A 22,623-nucleotide genomic window follows, 5' to 3' on the forward strand; every position below is an offset into this window, starting at 1 on the left:
CCTGTGATGGGTACAGCAGTGTCCTGACTGCAGCCAGCCCCTGTTTCTGCCTGTCTTTGTGCAGCCTGCACTGAGAACAGCAGAGGTAGAGAACTCAGTGCTGCGCACCCACGGGGCAGAGAATGAATGGGTCTTGCAGCACAGCAGATTTCCCCAGGCCCTGCTCATCCCTGCCTTCCCTTGCTGAAGCTGAGGGGCAGTGGAGCAGGTGGACACGCTCCTTTTTGTGCATGTTGGGGCGTGGAGAAAAGACAAGGCAGAACCTGTCCAGCAAGAGACAAATGTTCCAAACAAATGGCAAACATCCAGCTCCAACCCTTGTCCCGGTGACTGAGAGGAGGGATGTCCTCTGCAGTGCTTCTGTGCATGGCGCCATGGCCATGCCAGTGACTGTAAACCCAGCATGGTCAGGGTGGAGGAGCCAGGTTACATGTGAGGTTCAGGCCATGGGGCTTCACGGTCACATCTGGCCGCATGTGCAGCTCACTTGAACGCCTTGCTGGGCCTGAAAACCCAGTGTGGTAGCTTCTGATTTAGGCAGCTGCTGAACTGAAAATTTCTCCTACAGCTCCTGCCTTCTGGATGGCTGTTGAAGACACAACAGCTTTCCTGCACTGGCAATGCACATCAGTCCTCCATGGCTTTGAGCCCCGCTCTGGTCTCCATCAAAAGCCGTTCACAGCACCAAAGGTGAACAGAAAAAGCTTTAATAGGTCGGAGCTAGATGCACTGGGGAGGACACACCGTGGCACCCTGGGAGGGCTCCTTGGCTGCTCCTGGGATGTGTCGCACATGTCACACGTGCACTGGAGGGGAGAGTGCCCTGTGGCAGCCAGGTGCCTCCCCCGCTGTCCCAAAGGCAAACACAGGAAAGCGCATGAAGCCTCACCCTACCCTAGAGCTGGACTCCAAGGCAACCAGCAAAACACCCTAAAATGCAAACTCCTGATTTCACTGAATGCTAAAAATGTGCATTAAACAGAAATGTGAGATACATGCCATAAATCTGAGAGATGTTCTCATGCTATATTTAGCCATGAAGATTGCTACCTTTCAGACTCAAAGAACAGCTTGCGAGTTTGAAAGCTTTTTATAGTTTCTCTGACTGTAAGAACATCTAATAAAAGACAGCATCTCTCACCGTAAACTACATTTGTCTGACATATTTGCAGCTACATACTTACAGTATTTGCATAGTTATAATTACAGTTTTACAGCTCTAACAAATGCTACCTCTGTTAGCTCTACCCTCAGAGTTTTGGGAGTCTGCACGGTGTGGCCACCAGCCACTGTGCCCAGAGGCTCAGGTGTCCCCAGAGCCTTCCTCAGGGACGTGTGCCACATTTGGTCAGGGGCTGCTCTGTGCAGGAGATTGGTCATCCAGCATTTTGCTTCACCCTTGTTGGTGCAGAAGGGTTTGGTGGGTGTCGAGCATAAAGCACACTGACTGGTGCTCAGGAAGGACTCTGAGGCGTTTCACATTCATCACGTTTGTGCCTGGATCACAGCCCAGCTCCTGCTGAGGCTCAGGGGTGTGAGCCCTGTGTGGCTGAATACCCACTCCTCTCCTTGCTGCCTTCTGCAGCCCTTGGTTTTGCTTCTCCTTTGAGATGAGGACGAGCCCTGTGTTGGCACAGTGTGCTCAGGGTTAGGTGCAGGGAGAGGCACCATGCTTGGGATGACAGAGTCCGGTCCCCATCTTCTGAGCTTTTCTGTGGGATCCCGCCTTGCTCAGGTAGGAACTGCCAGGAAGGGAGGCGATGTGTTCCCCCTGTGTTCCCCCTGGCTCAGCATGCCTGGCTGTCTTGTATGTCAGCTGTGCTGAGCTGGATAGGACTGTAACAGGCCTGGAGGAGTGGAGTTTCAAATCTTGTTTTGCATTCTGTCCTGAAATGCAGGGTGTTCACTTTGCTTTAAAATGCTGTGCAGAAAAATACCGTTAATTAGGATACAGTCTTTCCTTGGTGCATATGTTTTCTAAAATGGCTAAGAATATCTAGCATAATGAGTTAGAGCTATTCCAAAAATCAAGTATTTGTGTAAAAAGCTACTATGGCTGTAGGAGTCTGCAGTCAGGGCACGTGTCGTGGTGGAAGCATTTCCAGCAGGCAGTGATGTTTTCCCTGAGTGAATGCTTTTTCAGTAAAGCATCATGAAAAAGGCATATACTAATGTTGCACAGCTGTTTAGGCATGGGTTTGATAGGCAAATGAAGTGTAGCGATCTGGTGTCTCTCCTTCTGGAACGCAGACCTGTGACATGGCGTGGTCCCTGGCAGCAGTGATGTGCTCACCTCCTCTTGTGCTTGGCCCCCAGGAGCCCCGGTGAGGTATTGAAGCCACAACAGCACTCAGGAGTGTTTAACACACAGGTTTCCATTGCTCTTCACACTTGAGGTCTGAGAAGTTTTTACACCTACAACCAGTGCCCATCTGTGTGTATGATGACATTTTGAAGTTGCCTGCTGGCAAATGAAACCAAACCGAGTGGTACTGTCAATACAACAGAAGGAAGGGATGCCATCCGAAAGGACCTGGACAAGGTAGAGAAGTAGGCCCACGTGAACCTAATGAGGTTCAACAAGTCTAAGTGCAGGGAGCTGCACTTGGGCCAGGGCAATCCCAGACAAGAGCACAGACCGGGAGAAGAACTCACTGAGAGCAGCCCTGTGGAGAAGGACTTGGGGGTTCTGGTGGACGAAAAGCTCAGCATGAGCCAGCAGTGCGTGCCTGCAGCCCAGAAGGCCAACTGCATCCTAGGCTGCATCAACAGAGGGGTGGCAGCAGGTCAAGGGAGGTGATCTTCCCCCCTCTGCTCTGCCCTTGTGAGGTCCCACCAGTAGTCTTGTCCCCCAGCACAAGCAGGATGTGAATCTGTTAGAGTAGATCCAGAAGAGGGCCACAAAGATGAGCTGGAGCACCTCTCCTATGAAAGAAGGCTGAGAGAGCTGGTGATGTTCAGCCGAAAGAAGAGAAGGCTCCGGGGTGACCTCATTGCAGCCTTTCAGTATTTAAAGGGGGCTTATAAAAAAGATGGAGAGCAACTTCTTACTCAGGCAAATAATGACGGGACAGGGGGGAATGGTTTTAAACTAAAAGAGGAGAGATTTACATTAGATGTTAAGAGGAAATTCTTCACTCAGAGGGTGGTGAAGCACTGGCACAGGTTGCCCAGAGAGGTTATGGATGCCCCATCCCTGGAGGTGTTCAAAGATTACCCTGAGCAACCTGATCTAGTGGGTGGTGTCCCTGCCCATGGCAGGGGGGTTGGAACTAGATGTTCTTTAAGGTCCTTTCCAACCCAAGCTATTCGATGATTCCATTTTTCTATGAAATCTAAAACAGTTTTTGGATTTAAGGTAAAGCAAGGTACATTTTTTTAATTGTGGCTATGATTCACTGCTGGACAAAGTGACCATAGAGGGTGGTGAACTCTGTGTCTGAAGGTGCTTCATCCTGACTTTCTAAAACCTTTCCTTGACACGAAGTAATTTGTGTGGAGCATAAAGGCATGAGGGAAACTTTAATGCTAAGGCAACAGATGACATCAGACCCATAGTCTCAGCTGTCTAAATCTGGGTCCTGCTAGCCGGAAGGAAAAAGTGTATCAAATACTGACCTAAGGAAATGGAAATAGGGGAAGTTGCTGAAAAATGCCTGCCCTGGACACCCAGGTCTTCCCTGCTAGCACCTCCACTCAAGCACTGTTTTCCTGAATTTGGAGAATCAGTTGCCTGAATCTTGAAGTGGATGCATTATTGATAGGAAAAGCCTCCTGACTGCATTCAATGAATTTTAGAGATGTTGATACTGTTTGGCATCTGGCTGCACACAAACTACAATGGTGTGTCTGCTGCAGTTATTAAATGTACATGATGATAAATAGAGTTGTCTCTTCTATTCAGAAATTTAATGTTTTTACAAGTCCTTCCTTCCAATTTTTATTTATCTAAACAGAAGTCCATGGGTAGACATTGTTTTGGCATGTAATATTTTGCCAGAAACATCCTTAACTATGGAATTAGTGCTTGAGTCCCTGCTGTAAAACAAATAGCACCACAAAATGACTTACCAGCTTGCTGTCTTTCAGACAACCACCTTTCTCTTTCCCTTTTTTTTTTTTTTTTGTCTGTTTCTCCTTCCTGGACCACCACAGATTTCCACTGAGATGCCCCAGTGACCATTCTCAGTGTTCTTCACAATATTCCCAATGTTGTTTTCACTCCATCTCTTGAACACTTTGGTGTTTTGCTTCCTGTTTTTCCCATCACTAAACTCTCCAAATAGATTTCTACTCAGCCCAATCCCAATAAAAGTGCTTTCTTACCCTAAGTATTTGCTATTGTTTCAGGACATGGCACTGACTATGAACAGAAACCTTTCCTCTTGGTGTGTCCACTTCCTTTGCTTGCTAGTGCTCTCAGGAGTTCTTTATACTTGCTTCTCTTTCTAGGCCTCTCAGCAGGCTAAACTCTTAAAAACTGGATTTTCCCAGGTGATGGAGCTGTCTTTGAACCACAGCCATTAAATAATTATTTCATTGGGTATCTATGGATAATACATGAATCAAGATATAAGCGTACAATTGAAGTGGCACACAAGTCCAGCACTGCTATTCATTTAACTGAAAATTTACAGTTTAAAGTGTGATTTTCTTGTTATTTAGCGCCTTTTTTTTTTCTTTTTTAGTACTAACCTGGTCACATAGGCCAGGAAGAGAAGCAATTGGTAGCAGTAGTATCTAATATCTGTACTTTTGCTGTATGTTGAAGTGCAGACCAGATAATTTAAAATAATATTAGAGGTATAGAATGAAAAGAAAATACCTGTTACCAAAAGCCTCAAATCTAAAGACAAGTCAGGAGAAAGAAATGAGGAGACAAAAAAAAAATAAAAATGGTATGGTCATCATGAGAGGTTGCAGGAGCTGTATGTATCACTGCATGCCAGGCAAACAAGAGGCTGTACTGCATATTACGGATTTCATGAGCAGAATCAGCTGGAAAATGGAGGGGGGTTGAGATTATTTAAATTTCCTTTTTCATGTTGCTCCTTTTATCAAAATCATCTGGAACAGATGAAACCTCACATGCAGTAAACCAGCAAGAAAAATATCAAATAAACGTGCATGACTATTGTACTGTCATTGAAATTGGCTTATGTCTGATTGTGCAGCCTTTAAAGTGCTTAACTAAAGCACAAGGTAAGCCTGTAATTAGTGAACCAAAGACACAAACTAGAAATGATCCAGTATCATAACTCTGTGAAATCTATGCAAACAGATTTATGTTATGCACTCTGCCTCTCACAACACTGCAGTATAAACTGCTATTTAAAGGAGAGCTTGAAAGTGCAGGAGCATACTGTTAAAAACATCACCATTGCACTCAGCTATGGCAAGAATAAATACCATATATGCATGAGCCCATTAACTTCTTTAATTAACGTTACTATGATAAATACCAACACTTAATGTTACAATTGCTATAAACATTATTAGTTTTAGGAAAAAGGAGTATAGTTCACAATTGACCAATAATGGCTGAATTTGCAGTGCTGCCAGGTAGTTAGACTCCGTCCCGACTGCTGCAGCCCTGCTCCAGGATGAGATGCCGTTTCACACCAGCTGTCCCTCCCTGCTCTTTTCTCCTGCTTCCCATCCAGCACATGCTTTGGTGCCTGGTTTCAAGGACCTGAACTCAGCTGAAGAGCTACATCTCCAAGTGCCACTGCGTCACACGCTCATCACTCGCCTAACACTGCCAGGGGATGTCCTCCACGTCTTCATGGTGACTGCCCAAGCTCTATAACAGGCTCTTGGAGAAACAGCTGCCAGGAGAGCTGCGTTGGTTTTGTAAATGCATTGTGCACCTACAGTAATAAACCCCAGAAAGACTATGTGCTCTTTTTAATCCATGGAGAATTTTCTAAATACCTGGCAGGTACACAAAATTTCTAATCCAAATGTCATTTAAACAGCAATAAAGCATAGCAAAATGCAGCAGTATAAATCTGAATAATTCATACTAGTCACTATGTTCTGATTTTATGTTGAGCAGATAAATCTGACTTAATATGTGGTGGATTTGCTGCTGTGGTGAGGAATTGGGTTGACTACAGTCTACTGGGGCCTTCAGGAGAAAAAGGTTTCTGAAAACAGAGCCCATGTTAGTGTATGAGAAGTTTTAGCTGTTGAAGGCAGAAAGTGTTGAAGGCAGAAAGGCCCCATGGTTACTGTTCAGAAGGATTTAAGAGAAAAAAAAACAACAAGCTGAGTGCTAGGAGTGGACAGCAATCAGCATCAGGGAATCATCCTTACCCTGATGCATGTACATAACATTCACTCAGATCAGGTTCCTTCATCTCGACAAGGGCACACATAACTGAGAGGATTCAGGGAGGGCATCATGTACAATCAGAGGACTGGAACAGCTTTGTGCCAGCAGGAGTGAGTGGTCCAGGACTCCCCAGTCAGGAAAAGACCACGCCTGGAGAGGCCACATTTGTAAAATCACATAACGGTTAAGGCTAGAGGCACCTCTGTGTCCATCTTTTTCCAACTCCAACGAAGTGCCAAATGCCAGCTGTAAGGTTGTTCAGCTGTGCCTGCACTGAGCTGCAGCTACAGCTACAGACCCTCCATGCAGCACACTTGTCCCGCACTGCCTGTCCTGCGTGCATGCTGGTGTGGCACCTGTGGCAGTGCACAGAGCTCGTATCTGCTCGCGCGGTGCACTGCAGTGGCTGCATGCACCTTCCCTGCGCTTCTCCAGGCTACCTCAGGGATTGGGCTGGCAGCAGGGACTGCGGACTGGCTGGCTCTGAAAGTGCTGAGCCTCCGTGGCGCCTGTCACTGGGAGTAAGATTGACCAGAGCGTGCAAAACCACAGCGTGCAAAACCACAGCGTGGCTGAGGCTGGGGGCGCCCCTGGGTGTCGCTGCTTGCCTCCTGCCCCAGCAGGGCCCCGTGGAGCCGCTCACCCAGCCCCACGTCCCGGCGGCTGCTGGAGACCCCGCGGAGGAGCCCCCAGCCCCTCTCCAGGCAGCCCGTGCCAGGGCTCCGGCGCCCGCCCGGCACAGCAGTGCTGCCTGGGGCTCAGAGGGCGCCTCCCGGGCTCCAGGCTGGGCCCGGGGCCTCTGCTCCTGGCCCTGGGCACCCCTGGCGAGAGCCCGGCTCCGGCCTCTGCGCAGCTCCCCGCAGGCCCCGGCAGCCGCGGGGGAGCTCCCCCGGAGCCTCCTCCTCTCCGGGCCGAGCAGCCCCAGCTCTCGCAGCCTCTCCTCACGGCAGAGGTGCTCCAGGCCCTCCCGCACCTCGGGGCCCTGTGCTGGGCTCTCGCCACCAGCTCCAGGCCTCTCTCACCCCGGGAGCACCCCATGAGCGGCCTCCCCAGCGCAGAGCAGAGCAGAAGGATCACATCCTTCAACCTGCTGTTGATATACTTTGCCTAATGCAGCCAAGAATACTGTTGGCCTTCTTAGCAGCACATCACTGGCTCACGTTCAAAATAATGAAGGCAATCATGCAGGAAGCACACAGGGAAGGGCTGCTCACCGTCTCTCCTCATACAAAAAGCATCCTTGCTTCCAGTGGTCTCCAATGGGCCTAGACTGGGGATGTTCCTCACTGCGGGTCAGTTACCCTGGCTATGGCAACATGGCATGGTGGGGGCAGACAGTTCTGGCTTCATGAGGTTGTTCTCCTCCTCTCTCTGATCAATTATTTACTTTCACACAGACACAGACCATAACAACAACTGAAAGCTGCACCCGGTCAGAGCAGAGTGGACACCAGGTGACACTTGAAACACCTTGGCCAACTGTGGGTATATTTTTCCTGTGGTTTGACACTAGTTCTGGCTTCCTTTTGATCGTATGCATCCCCATTTTGGTCAAAATCACCCATTTTTCCACTAGCTGTCCAAGGCAATAATGGATTCATGTGCTCTTGTCCATTAGGGATCACTGGCTGCAAGAATGCCCCTTCACCCTGGAAGCTGACCCACAGGACAGCACTAGTGTTGGTGGAGATCACAGAATCATAGAATGTCCCAAGTTGGAAGGGACCCACAAGGATCACATCCTTGGGGAGCTTGTTCCAGTGTGTGACCACCCTCTCAGTGAAGAACCTCTTCCTGATATCCAGCCTGAACCTCCCCTGATGCAGCTTGACTCCATTCCCTTGGGTCCTATCACTGGTCACTAAAGAGAACAGATCGGCTCCTGCTGCTCCACTCCCCCTTCTGAGGAAGCTGTAGACCACGATGAGGTCTCCCCTCAGCCTCCCCTTTTCCAGGCCGAACAGGCCCAGTGACCTCAGCCGCTCCTCGTACATCTTCCCCTATAGGCCCTTCACCATCTTTGTAGCGATAAGATAAGATGAGATAAGATGAGATAAGATGAGATAAGATGAGATAAGATAAGATAGGATAGGATAGGATAGGATAGGATAGGATAGGATAGGATGGGATTAAGATAGGATTAAGATGAGATAAAATGAGATAAAATGAGATAAGATAAACCAGGTTGGATGGGGTTTTCAGCAACTTAATTTAGTGGGAGATGTTCCTGCCTAGTGCAGGGGGGTTGGAACTAGATGATATTTAAGGTCCCTTCCAACCCAAACCATTCTATGAAACACATAATATTGCTGCCCTTGTGGAAGGGTGTCCAAGAAGTTTTCACGTGTCTCCATGCTTGCATAGTTTCGTAATTGCAATAGTATAATCAGCTGTAAAGTAGCTGTTCACTGGTACTGCCTTGGTACCTGTTGTCACAATTGGTTATGCGTTAGGGAATTTAAAAAGGGATTAGACAAATTAATGAACAATGGTCCATAAACACGTATTCCAGTGACTGTGCAGGGACATGACCTCTATGATCACTAGTACAACAAAGAAGTTGGGACACTATGGGGTAATGGCCTGTGGGAGCTGCCCAAGCCCAGGCACCCTTGGAGAGGATTTACTGCTGGCGCTGAGGAGCTGGGGGCAGCCCCACAGTCCGAACCCATGGGACAGCTTTCACCTTCTTGCAGCAGAGAGGGGAGGCACTCACCAGCACAGCACAAGGGCTCTGTGCTTCGGTTTCTGCCAGTGATCACGCCCTGATCTTTTACATGTGCCTCCCAAGTGTTCCAATCCCTGCAGACATCTCTGGGGAACTCTGCAATTTGGTAGCTGCTCTACAGGGAGGAAGCAGAACCACTGCCATGGGCTGTCACAGTGCCAGCAGCCATCTCAGAGAGAACACAAGGCAAGGAGTGATGGCCTTGCTCTTCCACCATGTAAGCCCACTGGTGCTGACCTGTCATGGCTCAAGTACTGGTGGTACAGGAGACTGAAGGTGAAAGCTGCCTCTGAGCAGAGGAAACACAGCGGAGCTGAGAGCAGCATAACAGATACAATCAGAGACCAAATGAGAAATTACAGAATTTGTTGCTGGTATTCAGGGATGATCTTTAGGGACTCAAACCTCACTCGTCCAATTTAAGCTCGCTCCCGTGTTGCAGCATCTTCCTGCGCAGCAAGGAGGCTTGCACCTGGGGAGTTTTGTGTGGTACAGAGAACGAGCACTGGGCAAAGGCACAGGGAGGCCCCTGTCTCTCATCCATGTGCATCCAGATGAGCTCATGCGAATGCACTGCAAGAGAGTTGAAATACAGAATTTAGTAATTAAGTGAACTTAGGGGTTTTCCTCAGCCTTTCATCTGAGCTGCCTCCTTCTCCATGTCCCAAGCACTCCCGTGTGCACATGAGCCCATGAGTTTATTTTCCCAACTTGTGTTCAGAGGTCAATTTTAATCTTGCTTTGTGGCTCCCAGAGAGATTCTGCCCTTATCATGGGTCTGAGATAACTGTGTCTATAACCACTGTGGGAGGTCCCTGAGGTTTTTGAGACATTCCAGTGTCACGTGGGAACTGTAATGTTTAAGAAAGATCACTCTGTCCGTGGCTCTGTCTTCATTCATGTATCTCTGACTATCATTTTCCTTTTTTTCTTTTTAATCCTTTCTTGCTTTCTGTTCTCAGTTTTTCTTCTTTCTTGGCTCACACATAACTTCAATATGTGTAGCATCTTCATTTAGGGATATTAAAGCACTTTATCAAAAAGAAGCAGTTTCTATTCGTAACTTTCCAGCAAGCAGAACATGTGAGTGTTACCCACTGAAACAAATAATTGATTGTTGTTGCAGAGCAGCAGCAGAAAAAAAAATAGCATTTCCAGTCTCTCTACCTCCATCTACCACCTCTCCGCCAACACCTCCTTTCCCCGAGGTACCTGAGCGCCCAGCATGCTTTTGAATAGCAGAGATTACATCTTTTCTCTGAGCTATCCACCTGGAGAGAACAGACCTGCCTTGCTTATTCTCTCTGAGCAACACTCACAACCTCCATTGACCTGCACAGCTTAACAAGCCCTGGTATGTAGTGGACAGGAAAGTTGGGCCAAGAAAACTTCTTTCTTCCTGTTTCAAACCAGAGCAATCCAAGAGTTGTGTCGTGCAATCTCTGATTTCCATTTTAGCAACCACCTTCTAAATCCTAAATTTTTTAGACAACAAAAAATTTGATGGATGGAACAAGCAAGTATTTGAAATGAAATGTTTGAAGTAACAATATCTGTCCAATGTAAAATATATCTCTTCCTTATCCCATTCCTTTTATGTTCATCGAGATATCCCCTGCTTACAGTCTTTTATGGGGTATTTTAAACAATTTTTGCAGGGAAAGGAAGAAAAGATTAGATGTTCCCTCAGGCCCCCTAGGGTTGTCTGCTCTTCTTGTAGCCAAATGCTGATTCACTTCTGAAGGACTCCAGCTCCAGCAAGAGGTGGTCAAACACGGGTGCCTCTGTGAGATGTCTCCTTGTGCTGGTGGTGGGTGTCCCTCTGCAAGGTCCCCATCTGCATCGGGCATCGCAGACCCCAGCAGCTGGTGGCAATCCAGGGCTCAGCTCAGTTGCTGTCCCCATGGTGATGAGTCCCAGTGGAGATGCCCTCAGTTTCCAACTGTGGCACAAGTCCTGCACACTACCCTGTAGCCCTGTGCCATGCATGGGCTTTGTATGGAGTTTACAAGGTCTCAGGAGTGAGGCTGGTCAGGTTTTCTCTCTCCAAGCTTTTTTTTAATTAGATTTAGCAATAACAGCAACCAGTATGCTGACCAAGTGACTATGACTTTTTTTGCTTGCTGTTATATGGTACACCCGTAGTTTCAGCTTTATGCAGATAGTAGCAACAAGTAGCTATTCTGTGCTGAATGAGATATTTATGGCTAACATAATGCTGTAGTGCTGAGAAATACAGGTCTGGCATGATGTCAGTGGCCTTGAGAAGTGGGGACAGAGATGCAGTGTAGGGGAGTGCAGGCGCGGGATGATAAAAGGTGGGGCACAGGCTGGCACTGGAAGTCTCTTGGCTACAAGTAACTGGAGGGGACCTTAATGATCATCTAGATCCACCCCCGCACCATTGGCAGGGATGCCACCCACTAGATCAGGTTGCCCAGGGCCTTGTCCAACCTGGTCTTGAACACCTCCAGGAATGGGGCATCCACAATCTCTCTGGGCAACCTGTGCCACTGCCTCACCACCCTCTGAGTGAAGAATTTCCTCCTAACATCTAATCTAAATCTCTCCTCTTTTAGTTTAAAACTATTTCCCCTTGTCCTATCATTACCTGATTGAGCAAAAAGTTGCTCTCCATCTTTTTTTATAAGCCCCCATTTAAGTATTTAAAAGCTGCAATGAGGTCACCCCTGAGCCTTCTCTTCTCCAGATGAACATCTCCAGCTCTCAGCCTTTCTTTGTAGGAGAGGTGTTCCAGACCTCTGATCATCTTCATGGCCCTCTCTCTCACTTTTTTTTTTTTAATAAAACCTGTAATAGCTAGATCAGGATGGTGATTCTTGTATTAGACTCTTTAGATTTCAATTATACTAACAATAAATTCTGCGCTTTATACATCAAGCGGGCTTCCACTTTGCCAATAAATATGACTCTGAGCATAATAACACCCATGGCCCTTTGTAGCAGCAGCTGCAGGAAGCCATGTGGGCCACCATCAGGCATCTCCAATGACACCTGTGTTCTCCAGTGGCACTAAGAACCAATGTGCAGGCAGGTGCCTCAAGCTCCTGTCCAGTGCAGACCCTGAGTCACCCAGAACACACCTTAAGATATCATTGCGAAAGAGAAGATACCATCCCGAAAGATACCTTCTGACTTCTGGGATCAGTTGACAGGCTGCACATCTCTTCCCACCCCATTGGGATGCCTTTGGATAAGATTCAGAAACTTGGTTACACCAAGTGCCTACCCAGGAAACTTAGACATCTCTATAGAGTTGCTTTATACCTTTTAACACATTTGTAGCCAGGCGGTGTTACTCATACTTTTGGTACTGGCACGTGCTTTGCAGACAGTGAATTTATCTCTGGCATTCCAAAGAACCTGTGTATCTGTTGCTTTGATAAATTGCACTACTCATTAATCTAGCTGTGGTAGTTATTGAATGAGACCAAACTCTTTTAAGGTGTGGCCATAGTAGTTCATGGAACACAACTAGACTGAGGGCATATTACGTTATTTGTGCATGATCATGATAGTTCAGTACACTGAATGTGACCAGACTTATAATGACTACTTGGGCATCACCCCCAATTATTTTAACCTTTAACGCAATAGACAGGGTGCAGACATTCACACTGGACACATTGAAGGGCCTTCTGGAGAGCCCTGGGAACTGCGCAACCATGAGCATGGTATATGTGGGAAAAGGTTGCAGAAAATGTGACAAAGAATTGCAACAACAAGCAACAGGTACATGAATAAATTCCATATATGTAAAGAGTTAGTATGGCTCTTTTAATATGCAGGAAAGCCTCCCTAATTTATTGCAGGTCTTCAAAGGACAGGAAAGTATTCTGGCTGGGGCAGATCCAAGCAATTGACTCTGCCTGGGTTCCCGAGAGCTTTGCATTCATCCAACAAGAAGCCGTGAGATGAGAATGAGGTCCCACACACTAGTGAATAACTGAATCAGAAAGTGAAGGCACATGGCTGTCCTTTAGAGTGAGCCCCTACAGGAGTCTGTGCTGGGACTTCTGCTTTTCAACTGATTTTATCTGGGACAACAGCAAGGTGACCATGTTTGCTGATGGCATTGTTCCTTCGGGAACAGGAGGGCCAGCTGAGAAAATCTGCAGAAGACCCTAGTAGAACTGAGCCTCTGAACAATAAAACAACACATTAAAAAAAAAATCAGTTCAGACAAACATGAAGAGATGCACCTGGGGAAAAAAATAAAATCCACAGAAAGCTTCACATAGAAAATGACAGGCTCGTGGCTAACAATTATCTCTCAGGAACAAGCTGTCACAGTTACAATAGTTTTACAACAACACAGTTCAGTGATCAGCAGTGTCCAAAAACAAACCAGATATTAGAAATTCCTAGGCAAGGAACAGAAAACAAGGCAAGCGCAGCACTGTGCATCTGAAATACAGCTGCAGTCCTGGTGCCTTGGGGAGCAGAAACACTTGCCATGAGAGATGAGTGAGCAGATTGTGGCTGTGGTTTGAAAACAGACAACTGTGAGGAGTCTTGAGAGAGGTGGTAAAGGCATGGAAGAGATGAGTGTGGGACGATTGCTCATTGTCACCTCCAATATGACAGCTAAAAGCGTGAGAAATGGAAACAGCATAGGGCTGGTTCAGAAGGAACGCATAGAGGTCATTATTCACACAACATGTCACTAGACTATGGAAATCACTAAAACAGGGTCTTGTGGAGTTCAAAGTGTTCATGAATTAAATTTAAGAAGATGAGCTCTGTAGGCAGGTGCATTCATCACTAAAAAGTCAGTGCTGTGATTGAAGAAAAGAACAAAACAGCCCTAAAACCTGTGCTGTTCTAGCAGGAAGATCCCACCTGTTTGCAGAGGGTGGGCACTTCCTTCTTGTGACCAGACCCTTACTTGTAGTTTTGGTTACTGTTTTCAGGTTTTTGCAACAAGGTGCACTGTTTCCCTTCATCAGCTGGCATCTATTCTTTGTGTTAGGAGTTATTATTCTTTCCTCTGAGACAATAGAGCTTATTTCTGCACATCCTGTTTTTGTGATGAGAATTACCGCTTCTTTTTTTGTTCTTGGTGCGTCCTGGATCTGTGCTTCCTTGCTTGTTTTATCTTATGCAACGGTGTACAGCAAATTAAAACTGCCTGCTGTAAGGCAAGTAGAGGAAAAAGGACTTGTTATGAATGGCCAAGGCTGATAAGAGACCTGTCCTTCAAAATAAACAGCCAGATTGTTTCCCAGGCCAGATAGCATTGCCTGTGAAAGGGGCTGGGCAAGCCGGTTGTCACACCAACAAAACTGCTTCTAAGGTAATGAATGCTGGCAGAAGTTAAAGCTCGTTATGCATATTAAGAAAGTAATTTCAAGTGCCAGCACCTGTGTTAGAAGGCATTCCCATTAAAGCCGACCCCAGGAAGCTCCTGTAGTGAGTCCTTTTAGGGTTTTACAGGGTACTTAGAGGCTACCTGGACTGGTAAGGTTGTTTTCTGTGATTTTTTTTTTTTTTGGGGGGGGGGAGGGGGGGGGAGGAGTTAAGTGTATCTTATGCACATAGGTATGATGTGAGTTAGCTACTTCTTAGCTCTCATGTTTATATGTATGCTTTCTCAGTTTTGTAATTGCTATATTCTGTGTCACTTCATGCTCATTTAATGCTGTAAGTAGTTTGTCTTTCTCCTGTGCTCTGCAAAATACTTTGTGGAAGGTGGTTGGTTTGGACCCTTACCCTGTTTTCACAAGGATTGTGAAACAGTGCTGTTTCTGCAGTAAGCTACTGTAAGAGTCCTATTAACCTCTGGGTGGGCGGAGGAGGCTAAGGCATGGTAATGTGAAATTAGAGACCCACAACTCTGAGATCAAATCAGATAGACAAAAGACAAAGACCCAGATGCAGATAAAACAAAGAGACTCTTTTTCTGTACTCCTGAAAGCAAGGTGGATCTCCTGTAGCTCACTGTCCATGTGCATTTCACTATAACTCCTAATTCACTATAACTCCTAAACTACTAGCTGAAAAGGTCACTTAACTAGCAATGTCTATTCATTTAAAAATGCTCAGGATCTGAAAGCTCTGCTCTGAAACAGTGGTGTGACTTAATGAAGTGAGTGGGTCTCATATAGCATCCCCTTTCTGGTCAGGGTGTTTTGTGGAATGTGTGAGGTTAACTACAAAACAGTCCTTGGTGCTAAATGTGGCTGACCTTCCAGCTGTGCCTGGGAGAGCTGCACTTGTGTCCTTGGTGCTGTGAACTGCTGGCAGTCTGCTTGTCCCTCCTCAGGAGCAGGTGGCCTGTGCAGCGTGTCGGCTACTGCTGCTTGTGGCGGACCCCTTCCTGCGCTGTCCCTGTCCCGCACAACTCTGGCCTCCCATTCCCTGACCTGAACAGGGTGGCTGTGGAGATGAGAGCAGGGCAGGTGCTGCTTGTGCTGTTGGCTGCCTCAGCAGTGATGCCTGCAAAGGACCCATTGCTGAATGTCTGTATGGATGCCAAACACCACAAAACCAAGCCTGGCCCAGAAGGGACGCTGCATGGCCAGGTATGATGCTGCTGTTGATGTTAGGTGGGGTTGTCTGGGTCTGGGACCACTGTACCTACCTCCCCAGGTGATATGGGCTTGCTTGTGCTTTAGGCTTAGCAACCACCCACCTGAAGAAGGTGGCCTGTGCTGGGTATGAGGCTTGTTTGATGCTTCCCTCTAGAAAATGGTGAGGGGAAGTGCAGTGCTGTGAGGAACTGTCATCTCACTGTTACCCCTTTTTCACTAGGGGTATCCTTTCCAAAGCCTAGGTAACTAAGATAACAGATAATGGATGGCATGGAAAGACCCTCTCTTTTGCTCCCTTTATCAATGCTATTATCAGTGCCAGAGCATATTCTTACTGTGTAGCTCTGATGGCAGATCTTGGTAGGGATGGGACTAAGAGCAAGCCAGGGCACAGGAGGTAGTGGTTCTTCTATTCCTCTGCCTGGCACCAATTTCTGGTGAGGATCTGGCCTTCTGGGTCCTCATATTCTTCCTCTAACTCCATCTTGTTGCAGCCCTAAGCTCTTTGGTCTAAAATGTCCAAGGGCTGGCTAGAGAAGAGAAAATGCTCTTGCTGGTGATGGGTTTCTGCCTCCTTGGGCTCCTTCAAGATCTCCCCAACTAGTCTGTCTCCTCTTCTGTTGCAGTGTGCTCCCTGGAAGGACAATGCCTGCTGCACAGCCAACACGAGTTCAGAAGCCCACAAGGACCAGTCTTACCTGTACAACTTCAACTGGAACCATTGTGGGGTGATGCCATCCAAGTGCAAACGCCACTTTATCCAGGATACATGCTTGTATGAGTGCTCACCCAACTTGGGACCCTGGATTGACCAGGTAAAGTTAGATCCCACGTGATGAATGCAACAGGTCACAATATGTTTTATGGTGGCCCTTTATTTGGTATGGTGTGGCATGTGTGGGTGCATGTTCCTCAGGGACACTTCACCTTTCCTACTGGGTTTGGATAGGCTGATGGAAGAACTGCCTGTTGTCAAGGCATGTCTACCTTGGGGTTGAACTTCTTCTGAGATCAGCTCTGGACCCCAGTGGAAGGAGCCAGGATGGGACTTTGAGGTCCTGCAGATCCTACTCCTTAGCTTTTGAGGGCCCCCACCAGTGTGCATGGTCCTGTTCCCTTGTAGGTTGACAGCAGCTGGCGTCGGGAGAGGATTCTCCATGTGCCACTCTGCAAAGAGGACTGTGAGGAGTGGTGGGAGGACTGCAAGGACTATGTCACATGCAAAGACAACTGGCACAAGGGCTGGAACTGGGCAACAGGTCAGTGGGCTCTGTGGGAAAAACCTTTCCTCCTACCCACAGGCAAGACCCTGGGATCGTCCCTGCTCCTGCCTGGTGTTTGGAGCCAAGACCCTCACTGCTCTCATCTGCCTGTGGAGTTGCAGACTGGAAGGTGGTCAAGCCACCATCCATCACTGCTGCGATGCAGTGATGAGCTGTGGGCAGGCTGATAGCAAGTGGCCTCCTCTCCCACATGGAAGGGAAGAGATGGAGGATGCTAGCTCAAGTTGTTTTTTGCTTTCTTTTTTTGGTACTGTCTTCAGGAACAAACCGCTGTCCTTGGGGCTCCATATGCAGGCCCTTCACCCAAGTGTTCCCTCAGCCAAAAGACCTGTGTGAGAAGATCTGGTCCAACTCCTACAAATATACCACAGAGCGTCGAGGCAGTGGACGCTGCATCCAGATGTGGTTTGACCCTGCCCGGGGGAACCCCAATGTGGTTGTGGCAAAGTACTATGCTTGGAAGAAGAGATCCTCTCCTGTGGGGATGGAGAATGTGACTCCTGAGGCTGGTAAAGCTGTGTGTGCACTGCCATGGCCTGTCCTGGTCCTGCTGCCTCTGGCCCTGGTGTTGCTCCCTGAGAGAGTGAGGAGCTGTGGGCCCCATGCACGGGGGTCTCTGTGACAGCTCCCCAAAGGCATGTGGCTTTCACTGCTCTGAAGGAATGGGCTCCTACAGCAGAAGCTGGTGTGGGTGAAACCTACGTCTGGTCAAACTGGTGATGTGCCCCAGCACGTGCTCAGCATGAATTGTTGACCTTGACAACTGCTGCTGCTTTCAGTTGCTGATGAAGGCAGTTATTTCTCTATTATTTCTCTGCAGTCCTAGGAAGGGCAGTACCAGGCATTCTTCCCCTAATGTAGGAGCTCCTTCATGTCTATTCCCACACTGTGCTTGCCGTCTCCTGTCTGTAGGTCAGGTGCTCTTGGCTGTGCTCTGTATTGGCAGTGTTTGTTCAGGGTCTTCAGCTGAGCTCTGGTGTTTGGTCCTTTCTTGACTCTGTGAAGTGTTGGTAATAAAAGTATATTGCTCTGAATCAGCCTTTCTGTATGGAGGTTAAGTCCTGTAGAGGAGGTGGAAGCACTCTGGGGGTGGAATGAGGCTGCTGGACTGGGTGGTGGCAGTGAGGTCTGCAAAAGTGAAGTCTGCGTGGGGGTAGGAAAGCTGCAGTCTTGTCTCCTGGCCTCTGGCAGCTCCTTAGCTGCTGGGCTCTGCTCCATCTCACTGGAGGTGTGGAGATAGTTGTGGTCTGCAGCAGGTACACTAGGCATGATGGAAGCATCTATGTCTCCTCCATAGTCACAATCACTCTCCCATGTTTATTCCACTTCTGTCTGAGCCAGACCCCCCCCCCCAAAGTTGGGTGCAGGAAGAGTCTGACATTCTGGGCATGGATTGCTAAACTGCTGTTGCAGCCTGGTGAAAATAGTACCTGCTTTTCTAGCAAGTATCTCTGTGGAACATCTTAGAACAGTCCTCATCATGCAGCTGTCCACAGCTTGTGTGTTGGAAGCTCCCTGTCCTGTACAGCTATAGCGAAGGTCGCACCGGCTGGTACAGCTTGCATCCCCTGCATAGTAGGACCTGGCTTTGGCTCCATGTCTGGGTTGCTTCTGACCTTCTCTCCCATGGAGCTGGCAGTTCCTAGCCTCCCACATGGGATTTGCAGACTGCATAAGTAGCTCTGTGAAAGTTCACTGCTGTGCTTAATTTTTGTCTTACTCTGAGGTGGGAACGAGTACCTGGAGGAAAAAATGTAGCGACTCTAAAAAGGAATAGTGAGGAGAAGGGTAAGAGGAAACATACAGCTGCTTAGGTTAGGCAAAATTCACAGGTGTCCAGCCTGCAGAGCCTTATTTGATTTAAGGAGTCTTTACACCAAAATGTTTGTTTCCAGAAGGCTTTCCTTTTTCTCTTTTTTTTTTTTTTAAAAAGAGTTTTAATGATACAGTCTTTGCAGCTGGTTACTTACTGTTTGCTTTTACATAAAACAGAAGCACTTGTTTCTCCTTTCCACCTCTTCAATGTGTTGCTTCAACTTTTGCAGACTAGCCTAGGACCCTGGCTTGAGAAAGGCCGGAAGATGTTTTTGGCCTTCATGCAGAGTATGAGGCTTGCACTGTCTGACCCAGCTATGGATGGGGAAGAGGAAGCACCTGGACCTACTTTCTGTGACAGTGGTCTCTGTGAGGGACAAAAATAAAACATCTTACACATGAGCAGGTTTGCTTTCCAAAGAAAATCCCATTTGGGCAGCTCCCTCCTATCCACAGGGTTCTTGTCCATGCAAATTCTAGTCAGCTCTGCCATTGTGCCAAAACAACACTGGGTACCTGTCTCCTATAAGCATAGTGGAATCCCCTTCAGGGATGGTGTGGACCCTGGAGGGTGATCTGACCTTGCTGTTCCCAGCCATGTGCAGTTCTATCCTTTGAAAGTTGCTCTGGACTCAGTTGCAAGTTGACTGCAGTGTCACATCTCCTGCTTTATGAGAAGCTTTTTTGGAGACACTCACTGGGCATTTTACCAGTTCTATTGGTACTATTCCTGTGCCTGATAATGGCAAGATAATTTTGCCTGCTGCATGATATCTGGGCAAGTTGGTCTGCAGCTAGTTAGGAGGTTTTGTCTGTTCTTCTGTCCCATGTCCCCCGTCTCCCCCCCCCCCCCCCCCCCTCCTTTGTATCTTACATCTTGCTGGGAGAGGGTCATGCTGCTGTGACTGCTGACAGCAGGAAACTTTTCTTGCTTTCCAGGCTAGGCTACTCCCCTCCATTTTTACTGTGTGAGGTGTAGGGAAGGGATCTTCATTTAAACCCTCCTGTTGTGATGTACTGCAGAGCATCCATGCCTTCATGAAACAGCAGTGGTTTGCAGCAAGCCCTTGTTAATCTTGACCGGCATTGCTGGGATGGAAGATGGCTGTAATTTGCTCTCCATCCCATTTTCTTCTCCTTGTGCCAGTCGTGAGGATCTGCATAATCCTGTCTGCCACCAGGACTGATCTGAGCCTCTACGAGCTCATGTACAAATTCTTATGTTTAATAATTTTGTTTGTCCCCATCAATTTGGGGTTTGTCTCTGTCTACAATGCTAGATGTGAGTATTTGGTAGTTTGAAGCAACTGGATTTTCTTTTTGTCCTCAAGGATCAGCACTGAATTAGAGGAGGATCTATATAATGTTTGTTTTGCTACCATGTGACTTTGGATCAGTCCTACATCCTTTGGGCATGTTAGACTGACAACTCCAATGCTGCGGGAGGTCCACAGCTGCTCTCCGCAGCAGTGCTTTGGAGCACTGTGCGGTCAGTGCCCTGGGTGCTGCAATGAGGGGCTCTGCACAGCCAAGCCCACAGCAACCCTGGGCTGGTAGGAATTGGGTAGTGTTTTGACAGGGAGCCCAGGTGAAAAGGGGCAGGGGGGGAAACACACTCCCACTCAAGGAGTTAATGTGTTGAGGAGCTTGATGGTGTCTGAGGAGGGCATCAGGTTGGGAAAACAGGTTGCTCTTGCATTCTGACTTCTTTGGTAGTAGGAAATGTCGGTGTACGCAGGGAAATGCCAGCACAGCAGAGCTGTTATAGTGGTCTGCTGAGGGCAAAAGGGCAGCCAGTTGAGCAGCAGGGGTGCCCACACCCCAGCTGTCCTCTTGCAGTTTGTGATGGTGTAGGTACAGAAGGGGGCAGGCAACAGGCCTCTGGCTGTGGGTAGGCAATGGCTATGTCCCTGGGGGAGATGGAACTGGGCTTGAGCAGGTCCTGAGAAACAAGACAGGCTCTGCAGTGCCAGAGACAGGTGACTTTCTGTGCTGGAAGATGTGCAGCTCCCTGAAAGCATGTGATAATGGTGGGAGGCCTTGCAGCGAAGGGAATGGTTCAGCTGAGCTGGCTGGGACCTACAAAGATAACCTAGTCTATCTGCCTGACCTCTTCAGGACTGATCAAAAGTTAAGTTACTGTATTGGTTTTACCCTGCTGAATTCCATCACACTGCTTTCTTATTCCCCTTCCTCAAAGGAAAAGGGGGGGAAAAATACAATGGAAAAGGGCTCACCCACCCTCTTTGCCCCAAACACTGCAGGGGAACAGGGAATGGGGGTTGCAGTCAGTCCATAACACTTCAACATCTGCTTCTGCTTCATCTTCACTCTAATCAGAGAATGCCTTGAATTGGAAGGGACCTTAAAGCCCATCTGGTTTCAACCTCCCTGATATGCACAGGGATTCCTCACACCAGCCCAGGCTGCCTGAAGCCCCATCCAACCTGGCCTTGAACACCTCCAGGGATGGGGCGCCCACAACTTTGGGCAGCCTGTTCCAGTGCCTCACCACCCTCAAAGTAAAGGATTTCTTCATATTTAACCTAAATCTATCACTTTTAAAAGCCATTCCTCATTTTCCTTTCACTATTTGCCCACATAAAAAGTCTCTTTCACTGCTCCAGTATAGAGACCCTCCCATGGGATGCCGTCCTTCCTGAACTGAGCCCGCAGGGGCTGCCCACAGGCAGCAGCTCCTCAAGAACTGCTCCCACACAGCTCCGTACCACGGGGTCCATCCATCCCCCAGGAGCAAACTGCTCCAGCACGGGTCCCCCATGGGCAGCAGCTCCCCCCAGACCCCTGCTCCTGCGTGGGCTCCTCTCCACAGGCTCCAGCTCCGGCCCGGGGCCTGCTCCTGGGGGGGCTCTCCATGGGCCGCAGCCTCCTCCAGGCCACATCCACCTGCTCCACCGGGGGCTCCTCCACGGGGGGGCTGCAGCGTGGAGATCTGCTCCATGTGGGACCCATGGGTGCAGGGGGACAGCCTGCTCCACCAGGGGCCTCTCCACAGATCGCAGGGGAACTTGTGCTGCGTGCCTGGAGCACCTCCTGCCCTTCTTCTGCACTCACATTGGGGGCTGCAGGGCTGCTTCTCTCAGTTACTCACTCCTCTCCCCCAGCTGCTGTTGCACAGCATTTTTTTAGCCTGTCTTAAATATGTTATCACAGAAATGGCAGCAGCATCTCTCACTGGCTCAACTCTGGCCAGTGGTGGGTCTTTTGGCACTGGATGGAACTGTCTCTTCTCTGACATGGGTCAGCTGCTGGGTTCTTCTCACAGCAGCCTCTTCCTACCTAAACCTTGCCACATAAACCTAACGCGGTTACTTGAGAGCATTGTCTGAACATATCTTGAACACTGACAGGAATGGAGCATCAACTACCTCTCTAGGAAACTTGTTCTGGGGTTTGACCACAGGTTCTGAGGGTTGACAATTTTCAGCAATTTCTTCCAGATCAGACTAGTTTTCATCCCAGAAATGATGGGGTTTTGTGCGGGTGGAAGCTACATGCACAAGCTGGCAAGAAGCACATGAGCAGGCTGGTGGGCACTGTGCCATACTGATGGGTGGAGTAGAAGGTGACTGGTTTGCAGAAGATTGCTGTAAGCCAGGCCACGGGGTGAGCAACATCTTGGGGGTGCTGCTGGAGCCGAGGTTGGGACCAGAGATGGGTAGCTTGGAGGGGATGTGCACGGTCTCGTCTGGCTGTGCCCCGTGAGGGTGACCAGGAGCTGCGGTGCCAGGCAGGACTGACCACAGCATGCTGCAGAAGGAGACAGAGAGCAGGTCTGGGCCTCTGCAAGCAGAAAACCACTCAGTCTCTCACAAATTAGAAAGGCCAAAGCTCATCTGGAGCTCAATCTGGCTACTGCCGTTAAAGATAACAAAAAACATTTTT

At 48.4% G+C, this 22,623-nt stretch overlaps 1 protein-coding gene across 3 annotated transcripts; it reads left to right on the forward strand.

Moving 5' to 3' along the window:
- Positions 1–14,262: 14,262 nt before the first annotated feature.
- LOC121060953 (folate receptor alpha-like) lies at positions 14,263–21,042 on the forward strand. 3 transcript variants are annotated; one of them, XM_040539351.1, is made up of 6 exons: positions 14,390–14,546; positions 15,352–15,610; positions 16,246–16,434; positions 16,743–16,878; positions 17,163–17,411; positions 18,948–21,042. In XM_040539351.1, the coding sequence occupies exons 2-6, from the start codon at positions 15,473–15,475 to the stop codon at positions 18,950–18,952; spliced, it is 717 nt and encodes a 238-aa protein (XP_040395285.1). In that variant the 5' UTR covers positions 14,390–14,546; positions 15,352–15,472; the 3' UTR covers positions 18,953–21,042. The 3 variants fall into 3 exon arrangements, with proteins under 3 accessions (XP_040395203.1, XP_040395285.1, XP_040395112.1); XM_040539269.1 differs by lacking the exons at positions 14,390–14,546; positions 18,948–21,042 and adding an exon at positions 14,263–14,382 and having other exon boundaries at positions 17,163–18,828; XM_040539178.1 differs by lacking the exon at positions 18,948–21,042 and having other exon boundaries at positions 17,163–18,828.
- The last annotated feature ends 1,581 nt before the right edge of the window (positions 21,043–22,623 follow it).

The sequence above is a fragment of the Cygnus olor genome, chromosome 1, assembly GCF_009769625.2.
Source record: "Cygnus olor isolate bCygOlo1 chromosome 1, bCygOlo1.pri.v2, whole genome shotgun sequence".
Taxonomy (NCBI): Eukaryota; Metazoa; Chordata; class Aves; order Anseriformes; family Anatidae; genus Cygnus; species Cygnus olor.